The sequence below is a fragment of the Tiliqua scincoides genome, chromosome 4 (assembly GCF_035046505.1).
Source record: "Tiliqua scincoides isolate rTilSci1 chromosome 4, rTilSci1.hap2, whole genome shotgun sequence".
Classification (NCBI taxonomy): Eukaryota; Metazoa; Chordata; class Lepidosauria; order Squamata; family Scincidae; genus Tiliqua; species Tiliqua scincoides.
The window spans coordinates 16,921,317-16,939,190 of NC_089824.1; the positions used below are offsets into that span (position 1 = coordinate 16,921,317).

General features: G+C 43.9%; 1 protein-coding gene across 2 annotated transcripts in view; it reads left to right on the forward strand.

Moving 5' to 3' along the window:
* Positions 1–17,874, forward strand: part of EXT1 (exostosin glycosyltransferase 1) — a 270,228-nt gene that overhangs the window by 235,130 nt on the left and 17,224 nt on the right. For both annotated transcript variants that reach the window (XM_066623884.1, XM_066623883.1), the window contains 5 exons: positions 5,866–5,985; positions 8,473–8,605; positions 10,139–10,257; positions 11,100–11,195; positions 16,632–16,721. In XM_066623884.1, coding sequence (XP_066479981.1) covers positions 5,866–5,985; positions 8,473–8,605; positions 10,139–10,257; positions 11,100–11,195; positions 16,632–16,721 — 558 coding nt within the window. The remainder of the gene's footprint in view (positions 1–5,865; positions 5,986–8,472; positions 8,606–10,138; positions 10,258–11,099; positions 11,196–16,631; positions 16,722–17,874) is intronic.

Genomic DNA, 17,874 nt, shown 5'->3' on the forward strand with positions numbered 1-17,874 from the left:
CATCATTCACTTTCTGACATGAAGGTCATTCAGGCCTCCAAATGTCTTGGTTAAAAATGCCGGAGCATCTGAATCTTTTCATAGAAATGCAGAAGAGCGTTGTAATTGTGAAGCGTCCTGGAGCGGAAGGCAACTTATAGCATGACAGTGTTTGTGGTTCTGAATGGTGCCATGTGGAAGCCCGCTGTCTTTCCTTTCTAAGGTCTCTGGGTCTGTCACGGAAAGAGAAAGGATATGGGGTGCCATCAAACTGTGCCTAGTAAAATTTAACTTGAGGTGACTCTGAATAACTTTGTGCAAGATGGAGAGATTAGGTTTTCTAATGGCTGTTGGCTACCTTCAGGCTCAGAGGCCTTTGAATACCAGATGCTGGAGATGAGCTGTGGGAGAGGTTCAAGCCTTCATGCCTGCTTTCCCACAGGCATCTGGTTGGTCACTGTGGGATACAGGCTATTGCATTAGATCAGTATTTCTCAAGGTTTCTTCTTCACTGTACTACTTCACATGGTCCTCCTATTTGAAGTACCATTGGAAGTGACTGGTAATGACATCATCGCCAGTTACTTCTAGGTTGGGAGGCCAGATGCAATGCAACAAACACCAGTAAGAGGCTCAGGGTGGACGGGATAGCTTTTTTGAGCATAGAAGAGCATGCTTTGGAGCTCTGCCTGCTGAGCCTAGCCTCCTACTACTGTTTGTTGCGTTATGTTCTTGGTCTCACTGCTGGGTGGCAGGAGTCCTGTGACTACCACCAGACACCACTTCAAGTACCACTGGGTGAGAATCACTAGATTAGATGGAGCTTTGGTCTGATCCAGCAGGACTTACATTCTATGAACAGTGGGAAAGGGTGTACCCTGCTTGAACATATTATATAAACTCTTCTTTGGGCTGGTTGAGACAAGGCAGCTTCTGTTAGAGTGCCTGGGGAACACCAAGTTGTCGGTTCTACTGAACTCGGGTAACCAGCACTTCGCCATGGTTGACATGTAAGCAATCATGATGGAGTCCCTTTATGATGGCAACACTTGAACTGTCACTGGAATTAAGGTGTACCCTTACATAGAACTGCTACTTTGCCAATAGTGGTGCTGCGTGAGCTTACCTGTAGCCCCAAGCCAACAGGAGTGGGGGGCTCTTCATTTGTGAACTTGTCACAAATCATACGCAAAGTGATGTTTTGCTTGACTTACAGGTTCACGTGCATTTGGAAACATGTTTTTCCAAATATCCAATTGTGTAAAGGCCTCTGTGTTTTGTATGTTGCTGTTCTTTGTCTTCCTCTATGTTGCGGGGTCATTGTCGTTCCTGAGTTTCCCAAAACTATTTTGTTCTGCTATAACCTCCTTGCACTACTGGTTCTGTTTTTGCCATGTGAATTTTGTATGTTGATTTGAGGGGTGAGGAAGATGGCCTAGAGCAAAATTGGTTCTTCATTTAGCATATGGGCAGAGTTGATGAACCCAACCTTTCTTCTTGTTTTGGTGACAAAACATTGTAGCAAAAATATCCAGACATAATTGTCTACCACTCAAACCAAAGTACATGACCATATAAAGCTTCCCTATACTAGCCCATACAGTTGCCCCATCTACTGCACTATTGTCAACTCTGACAGGACAGCAGTTAAGACCTTGGGCAAAGATCTTTCCCAGCCATGTTATCCACTACCTTTACCTGCAGAAAGGCAGAACTAACCTAGACCCAAAATATTTACATTTTGCAAAGATTTGAAAATTTGTGCAATCAGTAGTAGCTTTGGAGAATTCTGTTAGCAAAAGGTGTGGGGGGGATTTCTGCACAGATTTCCTAATCTTCCTCTCCCTCCCCCACAACTACCTTTGTGTTCTGATCTCTATCCTTTCTTGTAAATGTGGAATTGATTCTCTTCACAGCTGCTTCCTTACTACAGCAGCTACTATATAGCATTATTAACAGTGGTTTTTAAAGAGTTGGCACTGAGCCTGAATGTCTGCTTTGGGAAATGTTTTCGTTGTGTTACAGTGTCTCATTTCCCGTTTTAGACAAGCTCGGATGTTTTTATTTACATATTCTCATCATCCTTGCACCGCACCAGCTCCTGGAAAGCCAGTCTCCCTTCTTTTATTTTTGTAACACGTTTCTCCCCCCCCCCCAGCCGACCCCTCTTCCTTGTTACTACAAAAATGACATGCTATTAAAATGTCATCTTATTCTAATAATTCTGGTGTATTTGTGGCAGATCAGCATCAATCCATCATTTCCCACACCCAACTTCTAGGCCAAGAAGATTAATAGCGAATAGCCGAGTATGTTAAAAATGGGAGCTCTGGTTTCAGTTCCCATCTGTTTCAATGTAGCCAACACAAAAAATATATATTCTAAGCTGGCACCCAACTTTGCAGATATCAACCCCACTAAATCGGATGGATTCAGTGGTTCTTTTTGCCTTTTTTTTTGCACATGCTGAGATACCCCTGTGAATAGTTCAGTAGAAAACACCTAGTAAAAATACAAGAAAATGTGTACTACAAAAATACTGGGTCAATGTCTATACTTGCATCTATGTAAATGCTAGAAAAACATTATCTAGACACTCATAAAGTTCATAAAAATAAGCCAGATATTTTGACAAGGCAAATATTTTTAGTTTGCCTTTCAGCAGGGCTACAAGAACAGTTGGGTGTTGATTTTTTTTTAACTGGTTTATATAGTGGTGTTCAGGTTATGAGCTGCTTTATTGTGATCTGCCTAAGGACAGGTTCTTAGGGAAAACAGCTAAATAATTTGATAACAATGATCAATCATCATATCAAGAAAGTGCTTCCTGCATGTGGTTGCTGCTGCATTTGGGGGCTGCCAGCGCAAATGGCCAGAGGTCCTATGCGCATGCCAGCAGCTCTTGAATGCTGTGCCTGTTCAAATAATGTGGCAGCAAGGGTGAGCAGGCGCGATTCAAGGGCAGGAGGAGGAGGATCTTGCCAGCACTCACACTCACCACATCCTGTTCCTCTTGTCCGGGTTCCGTATACCTCCTGTCTCTCCTCAGACCTAACAGCAGCTAAATAGGTGGCGTAGGTCCGAGGAGACCCATTGACGGCCAGGAAGCCTGCCGAGAGGTAAGTAAAAAATATTTTTACTTGCATCTCCCACCCCATCTGGTCCCAATGCCCACCACCATCATAGCCTGCAGTACGTGCTCTGGCAGCACAGCTACATCACATAGGGTGATGATGGATAGGATTGGGACATGAGCTAGCATTTTATCCACAGGCTGAGTTTGAAATCTGGGTCTCCAAGGTCTGAATCCAACTTCCAAGTGAAAGTTATTCACTTAAGTTAGAGTCTCTGCCTCTTTCAAAAGCTGTTTTTCATAGCATGTCTTAGATCAAGAATAAAGCAGAATTTCAGCGGTCTTTGAGGCAAAGGCCCATAGCCAGGGAGACAGACCAGGGGCAGACTACACTTGCTCCCAGTGTGGAAGGGATTGTCACTCCCGAATCGGCCTTTTCAGCCACACTAGACGCTATGCCAGAACCACCATTCAGAGCGCGATACCATAGTCTTTCGAGACTGAAGGTTGCCAACAAGCAAGTTTGCAGAACATTTTCATCATATTCATGCATGTCAGAAAAGAGAACTGTTTTACTAAGACATTTGCAGCATATCTAGGAGTTGACATCATCTTGAACTGAATGGAGACGTCGCTCAGTTTTCTAATACCCCACAGCGCTGTGTACCAGGCTGCAAAGGAGGAACATTGCTTAATTTTCCTCTGCAAAGAAATCTAGAACTTGGCTGCTCTGAGCTGTCTGCTGTGATGCTTTTGACCCCATTCTGCCTACATTGGGTGGTTCACAAGTGGCTCTTGGAGCTGTTGACCTATCAGGCCAATGTTCTCCTCTCCTAACCGCGTCTTTGACAGAGGCTATAATAGCTCCCATGTTCCCTTTGTCAGTTTCCTTGCAAATGTGGGTTTAATCTCTGTCAGTCTTTATAAGTGTAACTGATACTAAAGACTATCCTACTTAGAAAAGCTTCAAATTGGGTTGTTTGTTGAACTTCATGCAAAGAGTGTGTTAAAAGCGTGTGTTTGGCATAAAGAGTCATTGCCACCAAGCTGTTTTGCAGAGGGCTTAAAGGCTATGCAGAGAACATATTCTAATTAAGAATATTTTATTGAGAATGGATTTTTCAATGTTTGAGAGAGCGAAAAGGCATTTGCTGAGTTTAATCTAATATCTAAGTGGAAAATGCAAAGCGGCAGAAATTGAAAGCAAACATAGGTAGGTGCATTGTGGATAATTAGCCCAGGAAAAATAATATGAATATTTGAAAGACTTGGGAGGAACACAGCGATCTGAAGAGAAAATAGGTGCCATGCTAAAACAAGCATATTCCCCAGACAGGGAATTCAGAGAAACTTAATCCATTTCTAAAGAAAGGGCACAGATTTATTTTTCCCCTTTATCCACAAAAATAAACACCAAAAGACGAAGAAGACAAAGGTATCCAAAAGTAGTTTTTTGCAGTTTATTGTGTTCACACATACTAGTTCCTCTGGAAGAGGTCATCAAGACCAGGGGTCATCTGATCCAGAGAAGAACTGGCTTACGTATATATTTAATTTGTAACTGGAATTCCGGTGGTCCACCAGGTCTTGGAGCCTACCGGGTAGACCTGGGCTCCTATTCTGACACAGCTCCGTCAGTGCCAACACCCCACCCAGTGGATGTTCTCTTGGCGCCCAACTTTGCTCCCCATCCTGGTGGGCACCCTTCCCTTCTGGCGTGACAGCACCCATGCCCCCCCCAGATCTGCCTGTGGTTTACACACGGTGTCATCAGCATGCATGATACTTTACAGGATGTCAGAGGCCAGACTCCTATCCCAAGGGATTCCTAATAAATATGGGGAGACAAAGATAGAGTAAGTACTCAAGATGTTTTGTGGCTGCATCTCATGATCACCGATAGCTGCACCAGTTTGTTTGTTTTAAGACTATAAAAAGAGCCTGGCTCAGGCTAAGGTTCCATCCAGCTATATCTCACAGTGGCCCACCAGATGCTTTTGGGAGCACACAAGACAACAAGATACCTGTATCCTGTTGCTTTTTCCTTGCATCTGGCATTCAGAGAGAAGCTACTTCTAAACCCCATCTTAAGTGTCTTAGAACACATATATCTCACCCTTTCACCATTAGTGGCCCCCAAAGTAGAGTGGTATCCCACTATTCTTTGCCGCACCAAAGAATGTTCTTTGCCAAAGAAATCCAGGGTGCATTTCTTGGATTGCACTTCTTCAGTGGCACCGTTAACAATACTGACATGTGAGCAGTGCTTAATCAGGCCAGTTGTGAATACTTCAGAGCAGGGTCTTTCAAAATATTGCAGGTCCCTCACGCTCGGGGGCATAGAAACCGAGAACACAATTACTGCCCATTGAGGGCCAATTCACGCTATGTTGCATGTTAAAAGTGTTAACATATTACAAGTGGGAAAAGCCACCACAAGGTGATTTTGTCCCTCAGTATTCACTTGGTCAAAGTGGGCTTGCGAAACTGCTCCTGTGTGGTAAGATGATGATAGATGATGGCAATAGAACCTCTCTCCAGTCTTTGTGAGAAGCAGAGGCTCTCCCTTTGGGATAGAGATACAGCATTAATGAACGGCCTGTATAATCCAGTTTCCAATTACTGTGACTGTTATCTGCAAGTGGTGGGTTCTGTGCTGCAGACGAGAGGCAACTGCGCTATGCGCTGATCTATAAAATCTAAACTGATTGTGCTATAAACAGATCATCTGGAAAGTCCCCCAGTAGTGCCTTAATGTGCTCGAGTTGCAATGTTTTGTACGCTGTCTGATTTGTTTCAACATTGTATTACAGATCCCTTCTACAATCAGGTCTATCCATCAGGATAAAATCCTAGCACTTAGACAGCAGACACAGTTCTTGTGGGAGGCTTATTTTTCTTCGGTTGAGAAGATTGTATTGACCACACTAGAGGTGAGTAACTATTCTCATATGTCAGTCAGAGGCGGAGGCGTTAGCTGTCCTTGCTGGGCCTCTTGCTGCTGACCTTGGCTTTCAGGGCATGGAACGAGTCATTTAGAAAAGGGTGTGTGTGCGCAAGGGTGAGAGGAAACAGGTTATAGGAAAGACCTTCAGCACCTTGATAACTTTTCTCCCCTATGGAAATAGGCTGTTTGCTGTTGGGATTGGCGAAAGAAGAATTGACACGGAGACAAATGGGAAGCCGTTCAGCTTTCAGCGGAAAAGTTGCCTCGTGTAGAGCAGTGACTTCTGGGGGGGGCTTGATGGTTAATAAATCAGTATTCTGGTCATTCCTGGTAAATGGGATCTATTAAGGAACTTTTCCAGAGAAATTGCCTTTTGAGGAAATGGTATTGTAAAGCCCTTTTTTTTCCAAGCAGCTGCTTTTCCCCCAGGCATTTTGATGGCCTTTGACTAGTCTCTGGAGAAAATGCTGGGCTTGGGGCAGAAGCTATTTCAAATTTCAGAGGAAGAGGACAAGAAATCAGCACATAAATCTGCTGAAAGCAAATGGGCTGCAAACCCATTCTGTAGTTATGTGACCAAAAAACCACAATCTTCGCATACTCACATTTTTTTTTTAATTTCTGCCGTCTTCTGCAAACTATACTAACTGGGTGTCAGCCTTGGGTACCAATGCTCTCTGCCCACCCCTGGAGTGAATTTACCTTTCCAAACATATGGGCAGCCTGTGCTTCTCTGCACATGCTTGTGCTGCTGGTCCCACTCCTCCCTACCCCCTCCCCACCCAGAAACTCCCCCATTCCTTTCCCTCCCACTGCTGGCCCCAACCATTGCTTTACCTGACACAAGCAAACAGTGCCTTCACCACCACCAGTGATTGTGCTGACCACCTGGTTGCACTCACCAGCAGCACCAGAATCTGCTTTTGGTGAGAGCAACAGAATCTGGGAGCTTCTGTGTGGATCTCTGGCACTTCCACCAGCATAACATACATCACGGATCTATAAGAAGGGTTAATGCTTTCCAGCCCATGATTTGCAGACCACTTCAAACTACAGTGTTCAGATCCTTGTTTATAGGGGAACCATGGCTAGTGTAACTCTAAGTTGTGTTTGGTTTTAACAACAGAAAAGGGGGATATTTCTTACACACGAACATGCACACGCACAAGTTCTAAACTATAAATACCACATTTTCTTAGGAAGTGTGTATTCTGCACCTGTTCTACCAAGTACAGCTAAATGGTGGCACAGTCTGGAAGAAGGCCAAGCTGCCCTTTAGGCAGTTAGAGCAACACAGGGAGGATTCCACTATTTGCCGCTTGTCCAGTGCTTCCTTAGGGGCTCCTTCTGAGTGGTGAGAACTGTTGTCAAGTCATGCAAATCCTCCATCCTCTCAAATGATGTATTCCCTGGAAACCAAATAAGTTTGATAGATGGCACAGATGTAAGTTTTGACCCTTTCAAATACCACACCCTTTCTTTTGGTGTGGAATTCCCATATTCAACTCTCATAATTATGATCTTGTATGAGAATTCACTTGAGTAGAAACATTTGTGTTTCTGTAGTCATGAGGAGGGGGCAACTAAACCCTCTGCCTCTGAAAATCTGTCTGGAAACTATGCAGTAGCCTCTCTGGATCTTTGCCCCCACTGGGCTTTGTCCACATATTTCCAAGTGTATTCTGATGAGGACTAGAAACTTGCTTTTTTCGAAGGAAGGAAAAAAACAACAAAGCTGAGATTCTTACAATGTAATCCTATGCAACTCTACTGAATTAAATTGGACTTACTCCCTGGTAAGTGTGTATAGGATTGCAGCCTTAGGGTACTAAATTCTGTGTCTGGTACAGCTACTTTTCTCTTGCTTACACAGAATAACTGTAGTGTATTAAATGTAGGTGTCTGGTACGGCTACTTTTCTCTTGCTTACACAGAATAACTGTAGTATATTAAATGTAGCTGTACCACACAGTTTGCTTGGGCCATATATTTGATGCTGTCATTATATTGTGTTTCCAACAGTACATATGTGTGTGTGTGTAGAAGGAGAAGTCGTCACTATTTTTAAAACCAATCCTGTCCTGTTTATATCTACCACCAGGCTAATTATTCTAAGCAGGACATTGATGGCAGAATCGTAGACTGGATTAATCAGCCTCACAACTGACATGCCATGTTAAAAAGTAAAAATATTTTGACTTTAATGGCAGCATCGCGTAAGTTGCTAGGTTGCCGTGGTGTCTGCAGCAACTAATGAGGCAGTTTGAATACCATTACGTGAGGCTTCTAACCCCCAGGAATGTGCTCTGGTACAGCATCACCTGGATTTTTTTTTTAAAGAAAAGATTAAACAGGAATGCTAAATAATCTGTCTCTTGCTGACTTTTACAAAAGGTCTGGTGAGTGTTTTCTTTGGCAGGCACTGCAGCATCTCCAGTTTCTCATTAAGGACGGTTTATTTCTTATTTTTCAGATTATTCAAGACAGAATATTTAAACACATATCGCGAAATAGCTTAATATGGAATAAACATCCTGGAGGGTTATTTGTACTGCCACAGTATTCATCATATCTGGGAGATTTTCCTTACTATTACGCTAATCTAGGTAAGTGATTTTATGTTGATTGTCCTACCCATTAGGATGCAGAATCTGTTTTCTGGGTGGCATGTTCTCGGTGGCTCCGGGGCTTCCTGCAAACCAGTACTTGCAAATCAGAAGCCCATCTGGAGAACATGTCCCCTCCCACCCTCTCTTTCCCCCTTCTGAGCATCCCCTCCCACATTCCTTTCCTACAGTTAATCATAATTTTGCAGTACGCCTAAAGAAGCCAAACTCTCAGCTAGTTCACCCCAACAAAGATTAGGCTTTTCAAGTGTTCCAGCTAGACACTGACAATTTCAAGTGGTTATTTGAGCATTTACTTGTCCAGTATCGTCACCAATGCCTCCTTCCTCTGGCCAGAACAATCCTTACAGTAGGAAAAGGTATGAGTGTGTGAAGGTAGAGTATCCCAAAGCAGAATAATAGCTGGCAGAAAGAAGGCATGCTGGAGATGGGGTACAAACCCCATTTCAAGTTGAGCCTAGAAGGGGGTTGGAGTGACTCAAATTTAGGTTGCTTATTCGAGGGATAGGGAGTTCCCATTTTGAACTCCCTGCTCTGGAAACTTTCCCATTGCCTAGTACATAACGCAAATTGTAGTTTTCTTGTAAGACAGAGATTCAGACATGGCTTTGCAAACCAGGGTGATGAAACAGCCTGGTAGAAATGATTATTAACGTTCATCAGTTCATACGTATATATTGTAAAAGTATGGGCAAAAAGCAGGTAAGGGAGCAGGCAAAATGAGTTTGGCTTTTTATTTCCAAACCACTGTTTACAGGGAGACCAGACTTTCACCTCTGCAGACCAGGGTGATGTTACTTGCGTTGATTCTCACTCCTGCTATTCAGTCAATTCATTCACAAAAACAGCACCCTCTACTTAGTAGAGAGACTATTGTGTGAGGGGTTGCAGTGGGCCACCAATTGCTACTCCCTCATTCTAACTTCTGAGTACTCCCTCTGGTGGCATCAGCTTGCATTTATATCTGCAAACAACAAGCTCCTAATTCAACCAGCACACGGCTCTGCTTTATGGCAGTGCAGTTTGTTGGGCTTTTAGCACACCTGGAGGTGCTTCCTGTTGTCCCAGTGCCCTTTACAAATAACCTTTTGGATAAGCCAAGTTCAAGCCTCAAGTAATGCAATGGGGGAGAGAAAGGTGCAAAAGGATATGTTAAAATTGACTGTAACTGTTTTCTGTCTATGTGATGGACAGGTGGGGACAGGTTCACAGAGATGTAAAGGACAAAAGGGGTCCTTTGGGGCCAGCCTCCTACTTGTGAAGTGGGACCATCTATCTGTCAGGCTACTTCCCAACAGTTCAACCTACACCATCCAGTCCCTCTGTGTGTGTTGCAAGTAGGTTGATGAGCTGTGCTGCCAAAAAAACAAGGTGTAGGCAGAGCAAAAAGCTCCTCATGCTGAAGCAACCACATGCTGCAGAACAGTCAACACAAATATTCTTGTTTTAGATGTTGGCAATTTCCTACTGATTACTTTTCCTTTGTAAGGTATTTTTCTCCCCCTATTCCAGGTGTCAAGCCCCCATCCAAGTTCACCGCTGTTATCCATGCAGTTACTCCTTTAGTTTCTCAGTCTCAACCTGTGCTGAAACTCCTGGTTGCTGTCGCCAAATCCCAGTACTGTGCCCAGGTAAGCAATAACCCCTGGCCTCCTCACAGTTGACTAAAGGCAGTGTCTCCGTGATGGTTCAGAACTGAGTTGACATGCCTCTAGTTTTAGTGTCTGATAAATGTTGGAGAGGTTTCTAACGTAGGACTTAAATGCACCAACATTTTAAGAGATATGGGTAGCCTTTATCACCACTGAGGTTTATCCAAAGAACAGGAATCCAGACTCTCATTGAAATGGATGGGACTTAAGTTAGTCATGACTAGAGTTCTCTCCATTGATTTCAGTGGTGCTTACTGAGGGATCACTTTCTTTGGCTACAGTCAGGAGGGTGCAATCCAGTAAATTTCTCTCCAGTGCAGACCTTATCAAAATGAGTAATGGCTGTGCATGATGGCTCTCTGAAGGGTCATAACCAATGGCATGTTTGCAGTTGGGCTACTAAGAAACCCACAGTCTGAGCACAAAGGCAACTGCACTCTCTTGCTGTTTTGCTCCAGTAGCTGATATTTAGGTTGATGCTGCTTTAGAACAAGGTTGTTCCATACAGCCACTGTGACAAATTGCAGCTGGTAGACCCATCGTCCTTGAATATGCCTAATCCCCATAGTTAATTTTGGCCTTTTGATTCTGCCAAAGTACCCTCAGAAGATCCTTCCAGATGCTGCCCAGATTGTAGTTCTGATGGCATTATTTTCTCATTGTTAGAAGAATGGAAGGAAAGTGAAGTGTGTTGTGTGTCTTTTCCCTGGTTAAGAATGTATTCTAATTTCAGCCATGGTTAACTTGGCTCTCAGGCCTCTTGTTTGGGCTGTGATGTGTGTAGACATTTCACTAACAGGGAGGGCCAATCTTGTTTTCAGATCATTGTCTTATGGAATTGTGATAAACCCCTTCCTGCCAAGCACCGCTGGCCTGCCACTGCTGTGCCTGTCATTGTCATCGAAGGAGAGATCAAGGTAGGTAGATGTCCTAGGAATCTGTATGCGAAGGCTGAATTGCATCATTATGGGTTTTACATTGTTTTAAACGCAGTCTTGCTCCCAGTCTTGAGAGATGTATTATTCTTTTGAATCAGCGTTATTCTTTCTTTCCTTTCAACTACCCCACTGTCTGCCTCTCACAGCAAACTACTGTAAAATACCCTTTGCCTTTCATGAATGCTAACAGCCCCACCTTTTGAGGGAGGCCTTTCCACAGTCCCAGGGCTACCTCTGGAAGGTCCCTGTTTCTTGATGCAGCAGCTTAATCTTCCATGTCAATTTTAAAAAGGGAAAGAGGGGGGACCCGGGAAACTATAGGCCGGTCAGCCTAACATCCATACCAGGTAAGATGGTGGAATGCCTCATCAAAGATAGGATCTCAAAACACATAGACGAACAGGCCTTGCTGAGGGAGAGTCAGCATGGCTTCTGTAAGGGTAAGTCTTGCCTCACGAACCTTATAGAATTCTTTGAAAAGGTCAACAGGCATGTGGATGCGGGAGAACCCGTGGACATTATATATCTGGACTTTCAGAAGGCGTTTGACACGGTCCCTCACCAAAGGCTACTGAAAAAACTCCACAGTCAGGGAATTAGAGGACAGGTCCTCTCGTGGATTGAGAACTGGTTGGAGGCCAGGAAGCAGAGAGTGGGTGTCAATGGGCACTTTTCACAATGGAGAGAGGTGAAAAGCGGTGTGCCCCAAGGATCTGTCCTGGGACCGGTGCTTTTCAACCTCTTCATAAATGACCTGGAGACAGGGTTGAGCAGTGAAGTGGCTAAGTTTGCAGATGACACCAAACTTTTCCGAGTGGTAAAGACCAAAAGTGATTGTGAGGAGCTCCAGAAGGATCTCTCCAGACTGGCAGAATGGGCAGCAAAATGGCAGATGCGCTTCAATGTCAGTAAGTGTAAAGTCATGCACATTGGGGCAAAAAATCAAAACTTCACATATAGGCTGATGGGTTCTGAGCTGTCTGTGACAGATCAGGAGAGAGATCTTGGGGTGGTGGTGGACAGGTCGATGAAAGTGTCGACCCAATGTGCGGCGGCAGTGAAGAAGGCCAATTCTATGCTTGGGATCATTAGGAAGGGTATTGAGAACAAAACGGTTAGTATTATAATGCCGTTGTACAAATCGATGGTAAGGCCACACCTGGAGTATTGTGTCCAGTTCTGGTCGCCGCATCTCAAAAAAGACATAGTGGAAATGGAAAAGGTGCAAAAGAGAGTGACTAAGATGATTACGGGGCTGGGGCACCTTCCTTATGAGGAAAGGCTACGGCGTTTGGGCCTCTTCAGCCTAGAAAAGAGACGCTTGAGGGGGGACATGATTGAGACATACAAAATTATGCAGGGGATGGACAGAGTGGATAGGGAGATGCTCTTTACACTCTCACATAATACCAGAACCAGGGGACATCCACTAAAATTGAGTGTTGGGCGGGTTAGGACAGACAAAAGAAAATATTTCTTTACTCAGCGCGTGGTCGGTCTGTGGAACTCCTTGCCACAGGATGTGGTGCTGGTGTCTAGCCTAGACGCCTTTAAAAGGGGATTGGACGAGTTTCTGGAGGAAAAATCCATTATGGGGTACAAGCCATGATGTGTATGCGCAACCTCCTGATTTTAGGAATGGGTTAAGTCAGAATGCCAGATGTAGGGGAGAGCACCAGGATGAGGTCTCTTGTTATCTGGTGTGCTCCCTGGGGCATTTGGTGGGCCGCTGTGAGATACAGGAAGCTGGACTAGATGGGCCTATGGCCTGATCCAGTGGGGCTGTTCTTATGTTCTTATGTTCTTATGTTCTTATGTCAAGAGAACATGGAGCAGCACCTGTTTGTTTTTAGTTATTTGGTTGGTTGTTTAAAAAGAACACATAGCTAACGCATAACCTGGTTGGTTTTTAAACAACGTACAAAAACCACACTGCAGCAGCAGAATTAATAACCAAGCTCCCTTTAAAACTAAATAGTCTTGATCTGTCAACAAAAGGCAACAAGGAAGGGGGACTGTGCATATCTTTCAATGTGGAAAATAATTGCGCAGAGTCAGAACTATGATGTAAAAGTCCTGCTTCCTGTGGAGCACGACACAACCTCCACACATGAGAGGGTATCTGAAGTGGGGGCCATACTTGTCAATCTTAATTGCCTTGGAGGTTCACGTAGGAAACAACGTTCTCCGAGACCATCAAAACCTTTAATTGGACTTGGAAATGCACCGGCAATTGTTTCAAAATGAATTTACATTGTGAGCCCATCAAGAGGCAAACCAGCGTTTTGCATCAGCTGAAATTTCCAGATCGCTTTCAAAGACAACCCCTCCTAGTTGCTCATTGCAATAATCAACGTAGGACCTATTTTGGAGATGGTTTGGAAACTTTGGATGGTTCAGAATACTTCTACTCTCTTCTCGACAGGCTCAAGTCAGCATAATTGTATGTCTCCTATTTAGAAACAGTTTGTTGCTGCAACAACAATTGAGGATCTCAGCTGCCAGGCATGCAGACATATCGAGACGTGCTGTCTAAGATTTATTTGCTGTCTGATGGCAAATCCAATGTGACATCCTCTTTTTCCATATTCTAAAAAAGGGGCTTAATTTGTGAAATTTCTATTAACACATTTTGGGAAGCCATTGGTGTAGTGGAGTGAATATTGAATTGGGAATTGGCCCAGTTTACCCCATAAGGTTGTTGTTAAGAAAATGGGGGGGGGGGAATATATATGCACCTGGACTTCTTACAAGATGGAGGTATAAAACTGTGAACAATTCATGGAGTACTACAGTACTTAACCTACTGTAACCTTCCACTCCGTAAAGAAAATCTATAACAGTTGCACCTGATACAGGGTTACCCATTTTCTGCAAAGACAGTCCAAAACTCAAAGATGTACTTTTTCAACTTATCTAAGTTACCTTTTGATCATTCCCCAGTTATTTTCAAGCTCTGGTTCTAAGATGGTGGCTGAATTTAGATCTCAAAGCAAATGATGGTTTGCACTAGTTGAGAAGCCTAACCATGGTTTGAGACTCCAAATACACAGTAAACCAACCATGGCTTATTTTTAATAACTCCCTCTTTCAAATTGCTGGAAAGTAAAAGCCTGTCCCTATTGGCCCCACACACTGCCTCCCACAGGAATGGCAACCTGGGCTAGGGGCTCTTTGACTCACCCTCCTCTTCACTGTAAACAGCAACAGAAACTTTGGCACAGACTTCCCTTGTTAGGCTTGTGAGCTGCAGATTCCCTGATAGGAGTCTAGACTCAAGGATATGGGAGTTTGCAGTTTAGGTGCATAAGAGGAGAATTCTGCACAACTTCTGTTTTGCTTCACATTGGAGTTAAAGAGGTTTTTATTTTATTTAAAAGATTTCTATCTTATGGTTCACCTATCTTAGCTTGTGTCGGGCAAAATGGCTTGAACGCAAAGATTTTTCTTAATTTTTTTCCCCACACACCCTCCATAAACAACCTACAATGTAAATACTAAATGATAGGGAGAGAACAGGGAGTAATCTTAATCTGGGTTTGGCTGTTTTATCAGCTGGCTGTCTAGAGCAGAATGACTCTCCCATCCGAAGTTTTTCGATGCTGCGTGGCTGTTAAAAATGTATGGACCATGCTATTTTTGTTGTTTCCCCGGGTAGGTTTAACAAGGGAAAAAGTCAGGGCACTGCTAAGCTGGCAGCCAAATAGGTTCTTGCCTGAGATATTGGACACGTGAGCAGTATCAGGAGATTTGCTGCAGGGCTAAGATAGGAGGCTGCTGTTTAGAGATTGCCCAGCTCCGTGGCCAGCATTGTCTCTCTCTACCTCCTTGCTTCTCCCTTTCTTTCATATCGAAGAGCCTGAGGGAACAAAACAGTCTGTCAAGTTCTAAAGCATTTGTAGGAACCAGCCTTGGAGCCATTTAAAGACTACAAAGCAGTCTCCCATGTACCTGAATTTGTAGTCTAGAGTGTGCCATTTCTCTTACTTCAAATTGTTCCACATTCCAAAATGCATTCTCCTGTGGGGGTGAGAGAACCATAGTGCTTGTGGATTTGGGAATGGCATAGTGGGTCAGGTCTTTTCTATAAACAAACTGAAATTTGGACTCCTGCTTCTTGGATATCCGGGGACTGCCTATACATATTCCATCCACATGGATGGAGCAGATCACATGAGTTTTTCTCACCCACTGCATCCCTGCGAAGACTGTTTAAGATCTGATAGTTAATATGTTATATGATTTTGTAGTAAAACAAAGAAATGTAGATTGAGATCTCCGCACTTGCTACGCAATCTGCAATATCTTTACTTTTTAAGTTTTCTTTTTGTTTATTCTTAATTTTAAAAAAAAGAAGCTGTAGGATCACTGTATGCTTTTGTTTGCAGAATGGGATTCATGCAAAATCCTCTGTGGAAATTACTTCTTCCTAGGAATTTTGCAACTTTGGGATATGCCCTCATTTATTTTGTACTCCCTAGTTTGTTTGTTTTCTTTTCATGGTCAGGCTGCCTGTTCTTTAACAGGGGCTGAACTGTTCAACAATGAATTACTGACATGTAGGGTTGTAAGCTGGGAGTGCTGGTGGAAAGCAACACCCTTTTAGATTTGTGCAAAGAATCCTTCCATGTAGCTGCAGGTGTAGAACATCTACAAAGGAAAAGAACACCATCCATAATGTAATACATAGCCAGTGGTGTAGCTAGAAGGGGGTGCAGAGCACTAAGTTATGCAGGGAGCCTCATTGCAGCGTGCAAGTGGCTCCTCCCCTTTGGAGCCATTCTGGGCAGGGTGAGCATTCGCCTGCATGTTCCTCTCCCAGCCCAGAACGGCTCTGAAGGGGAGGGGGAGGGACCCCTTGCACGCTGCAATGAGGCTCCCTGCATAACTTAGTGCTTTGCACCCCCTCTAGCTACACCACTGTACATAACCAGGTTACAGATTCTTATATCCCAGTGTCTAATCTATCTATCCTTATAATTTATTTTGGTTTTTTTTCTTGCTATGCTTATTTTTTAATACAAACTGTACACAAATGTAGCAAGGAAAAATCCACCATATATCTATAAACGTATAGGACACAGCCAAACGTAAGAATCACATAAGGCAAAATTCAGAGCAGGGCAGGGGTTGAACTCGCAAGCCTTTGGTAGGGCAGCTATTACTAAAATGAATGAGTAACATAATTGCACCATCAAGAAGAACATGGCACGAGCGTGTCATTGGCTGCCACGCAATTCAGCTTTCATATGAGACAAGGCATCCACATATCTTTTCTAGACCTTTCTGTTTGATAGGGTCATTTTCTCCATTAATACAGTGGCAGAAAGCTAAGCTGTCCAATATAGATATGATAGAGGTGTTGCCCTTGGAAATGTAAGAACTTCTCACTGACCCGGTTTGTCCTCTCTGCAGGTGATGAGCAGTCGTTTTCTGCCCTACGAGAACATTGTCACCGATGCAGTTCTGAGCCTTGATGAGGATACGGTGCTTTCAACCACTGAGGTAAGACTTCTCTCTTCTCACATTTGCTAGCTTGCTCAGGTTTGCTGTCTGCTGTGCCCAAGTCATGCTGCTAATGTCATGTAATCTATAATGGTTGGCAACCTTCAGTCTCGAAAGACTATGGTATAAGCCAGGGGTCTCCAAACCCCGGCCCGGGTGCCAGATGCGGCCCGCAGCAAGCCTCTTTCTGGCCCGAGGCCAACCTCTTGTCCCCTGAAAGCCTCAGGCCCACTCAACTGAACATGACCAGAACTGTGCTCTGATTGTGTCTGGAGGGTGTTCTGAGGGCCAGAGAGGTTGAATGAATGAGCCTTAGTCATTCAGTCATTTATTCACTCATCTAAGTTCCATCTCTAAATTAGTTATTTAAATTAGTTATTTAAATTAGTTATTTAAATTTTTTTCAGCCCTTTCATACCATGCCAGATATTTGATGCGGCCCTCTGGCCAAAAAGTTTGGAGACCCCTGCTATAAGCCTACAGCACCCAGTATTCCCCGGTGGTCTCCCATCCAAGTCCTAACCAGGCCTGACCCTGCTTAGCTTCCGAGATCAGATGAGATCAGGCATGTGCAAGGTAACAACTGCCCCCAGGTTGGGGGACCTGAGGCATTGCACCAGGATTGCACTCTTGGCCCTCACGGGCACTAAATTTAGTCCTCTGTTTCTCAGATCTGGACTTGTGTTCAGAAGTCTGTGCAGTAAAAAGGGTAGTTGCATTTCTTTCAGAGGACAGAAACGTGTCATGAGCAAACAATTATTTATTTTACGTATGTACACCCCACTCTTCCTTTCATCTATTCTAAGGCCTGCTAACAAACTTCCTAAAATACAGTGGATTGTATCTTAAGGAATGTGAGTGGAGGGTGGCTCACACAAAGAACTTTCCCTACCCCTGTTCAGCACAGCAGCCCCTAAACCTCAAAAAGAGCCACTGCTGAAAGTTGGGGGAACCTCTAGTACAGGGGTTGACTAGAACACACAGAGAGAGAAGATAAGCCAAAATGTCTACCCTTATGTGGATGAAAGGACCTGCCATTTGCACAAATGCCATGCAGGATACAACCCAATAAAATCAACAAATTAAATAGAAAATTAAATCTGTTAAAAAGGTGAAACAGCAGAGACCTGGCATCGTAAACTTTCAGGAGATG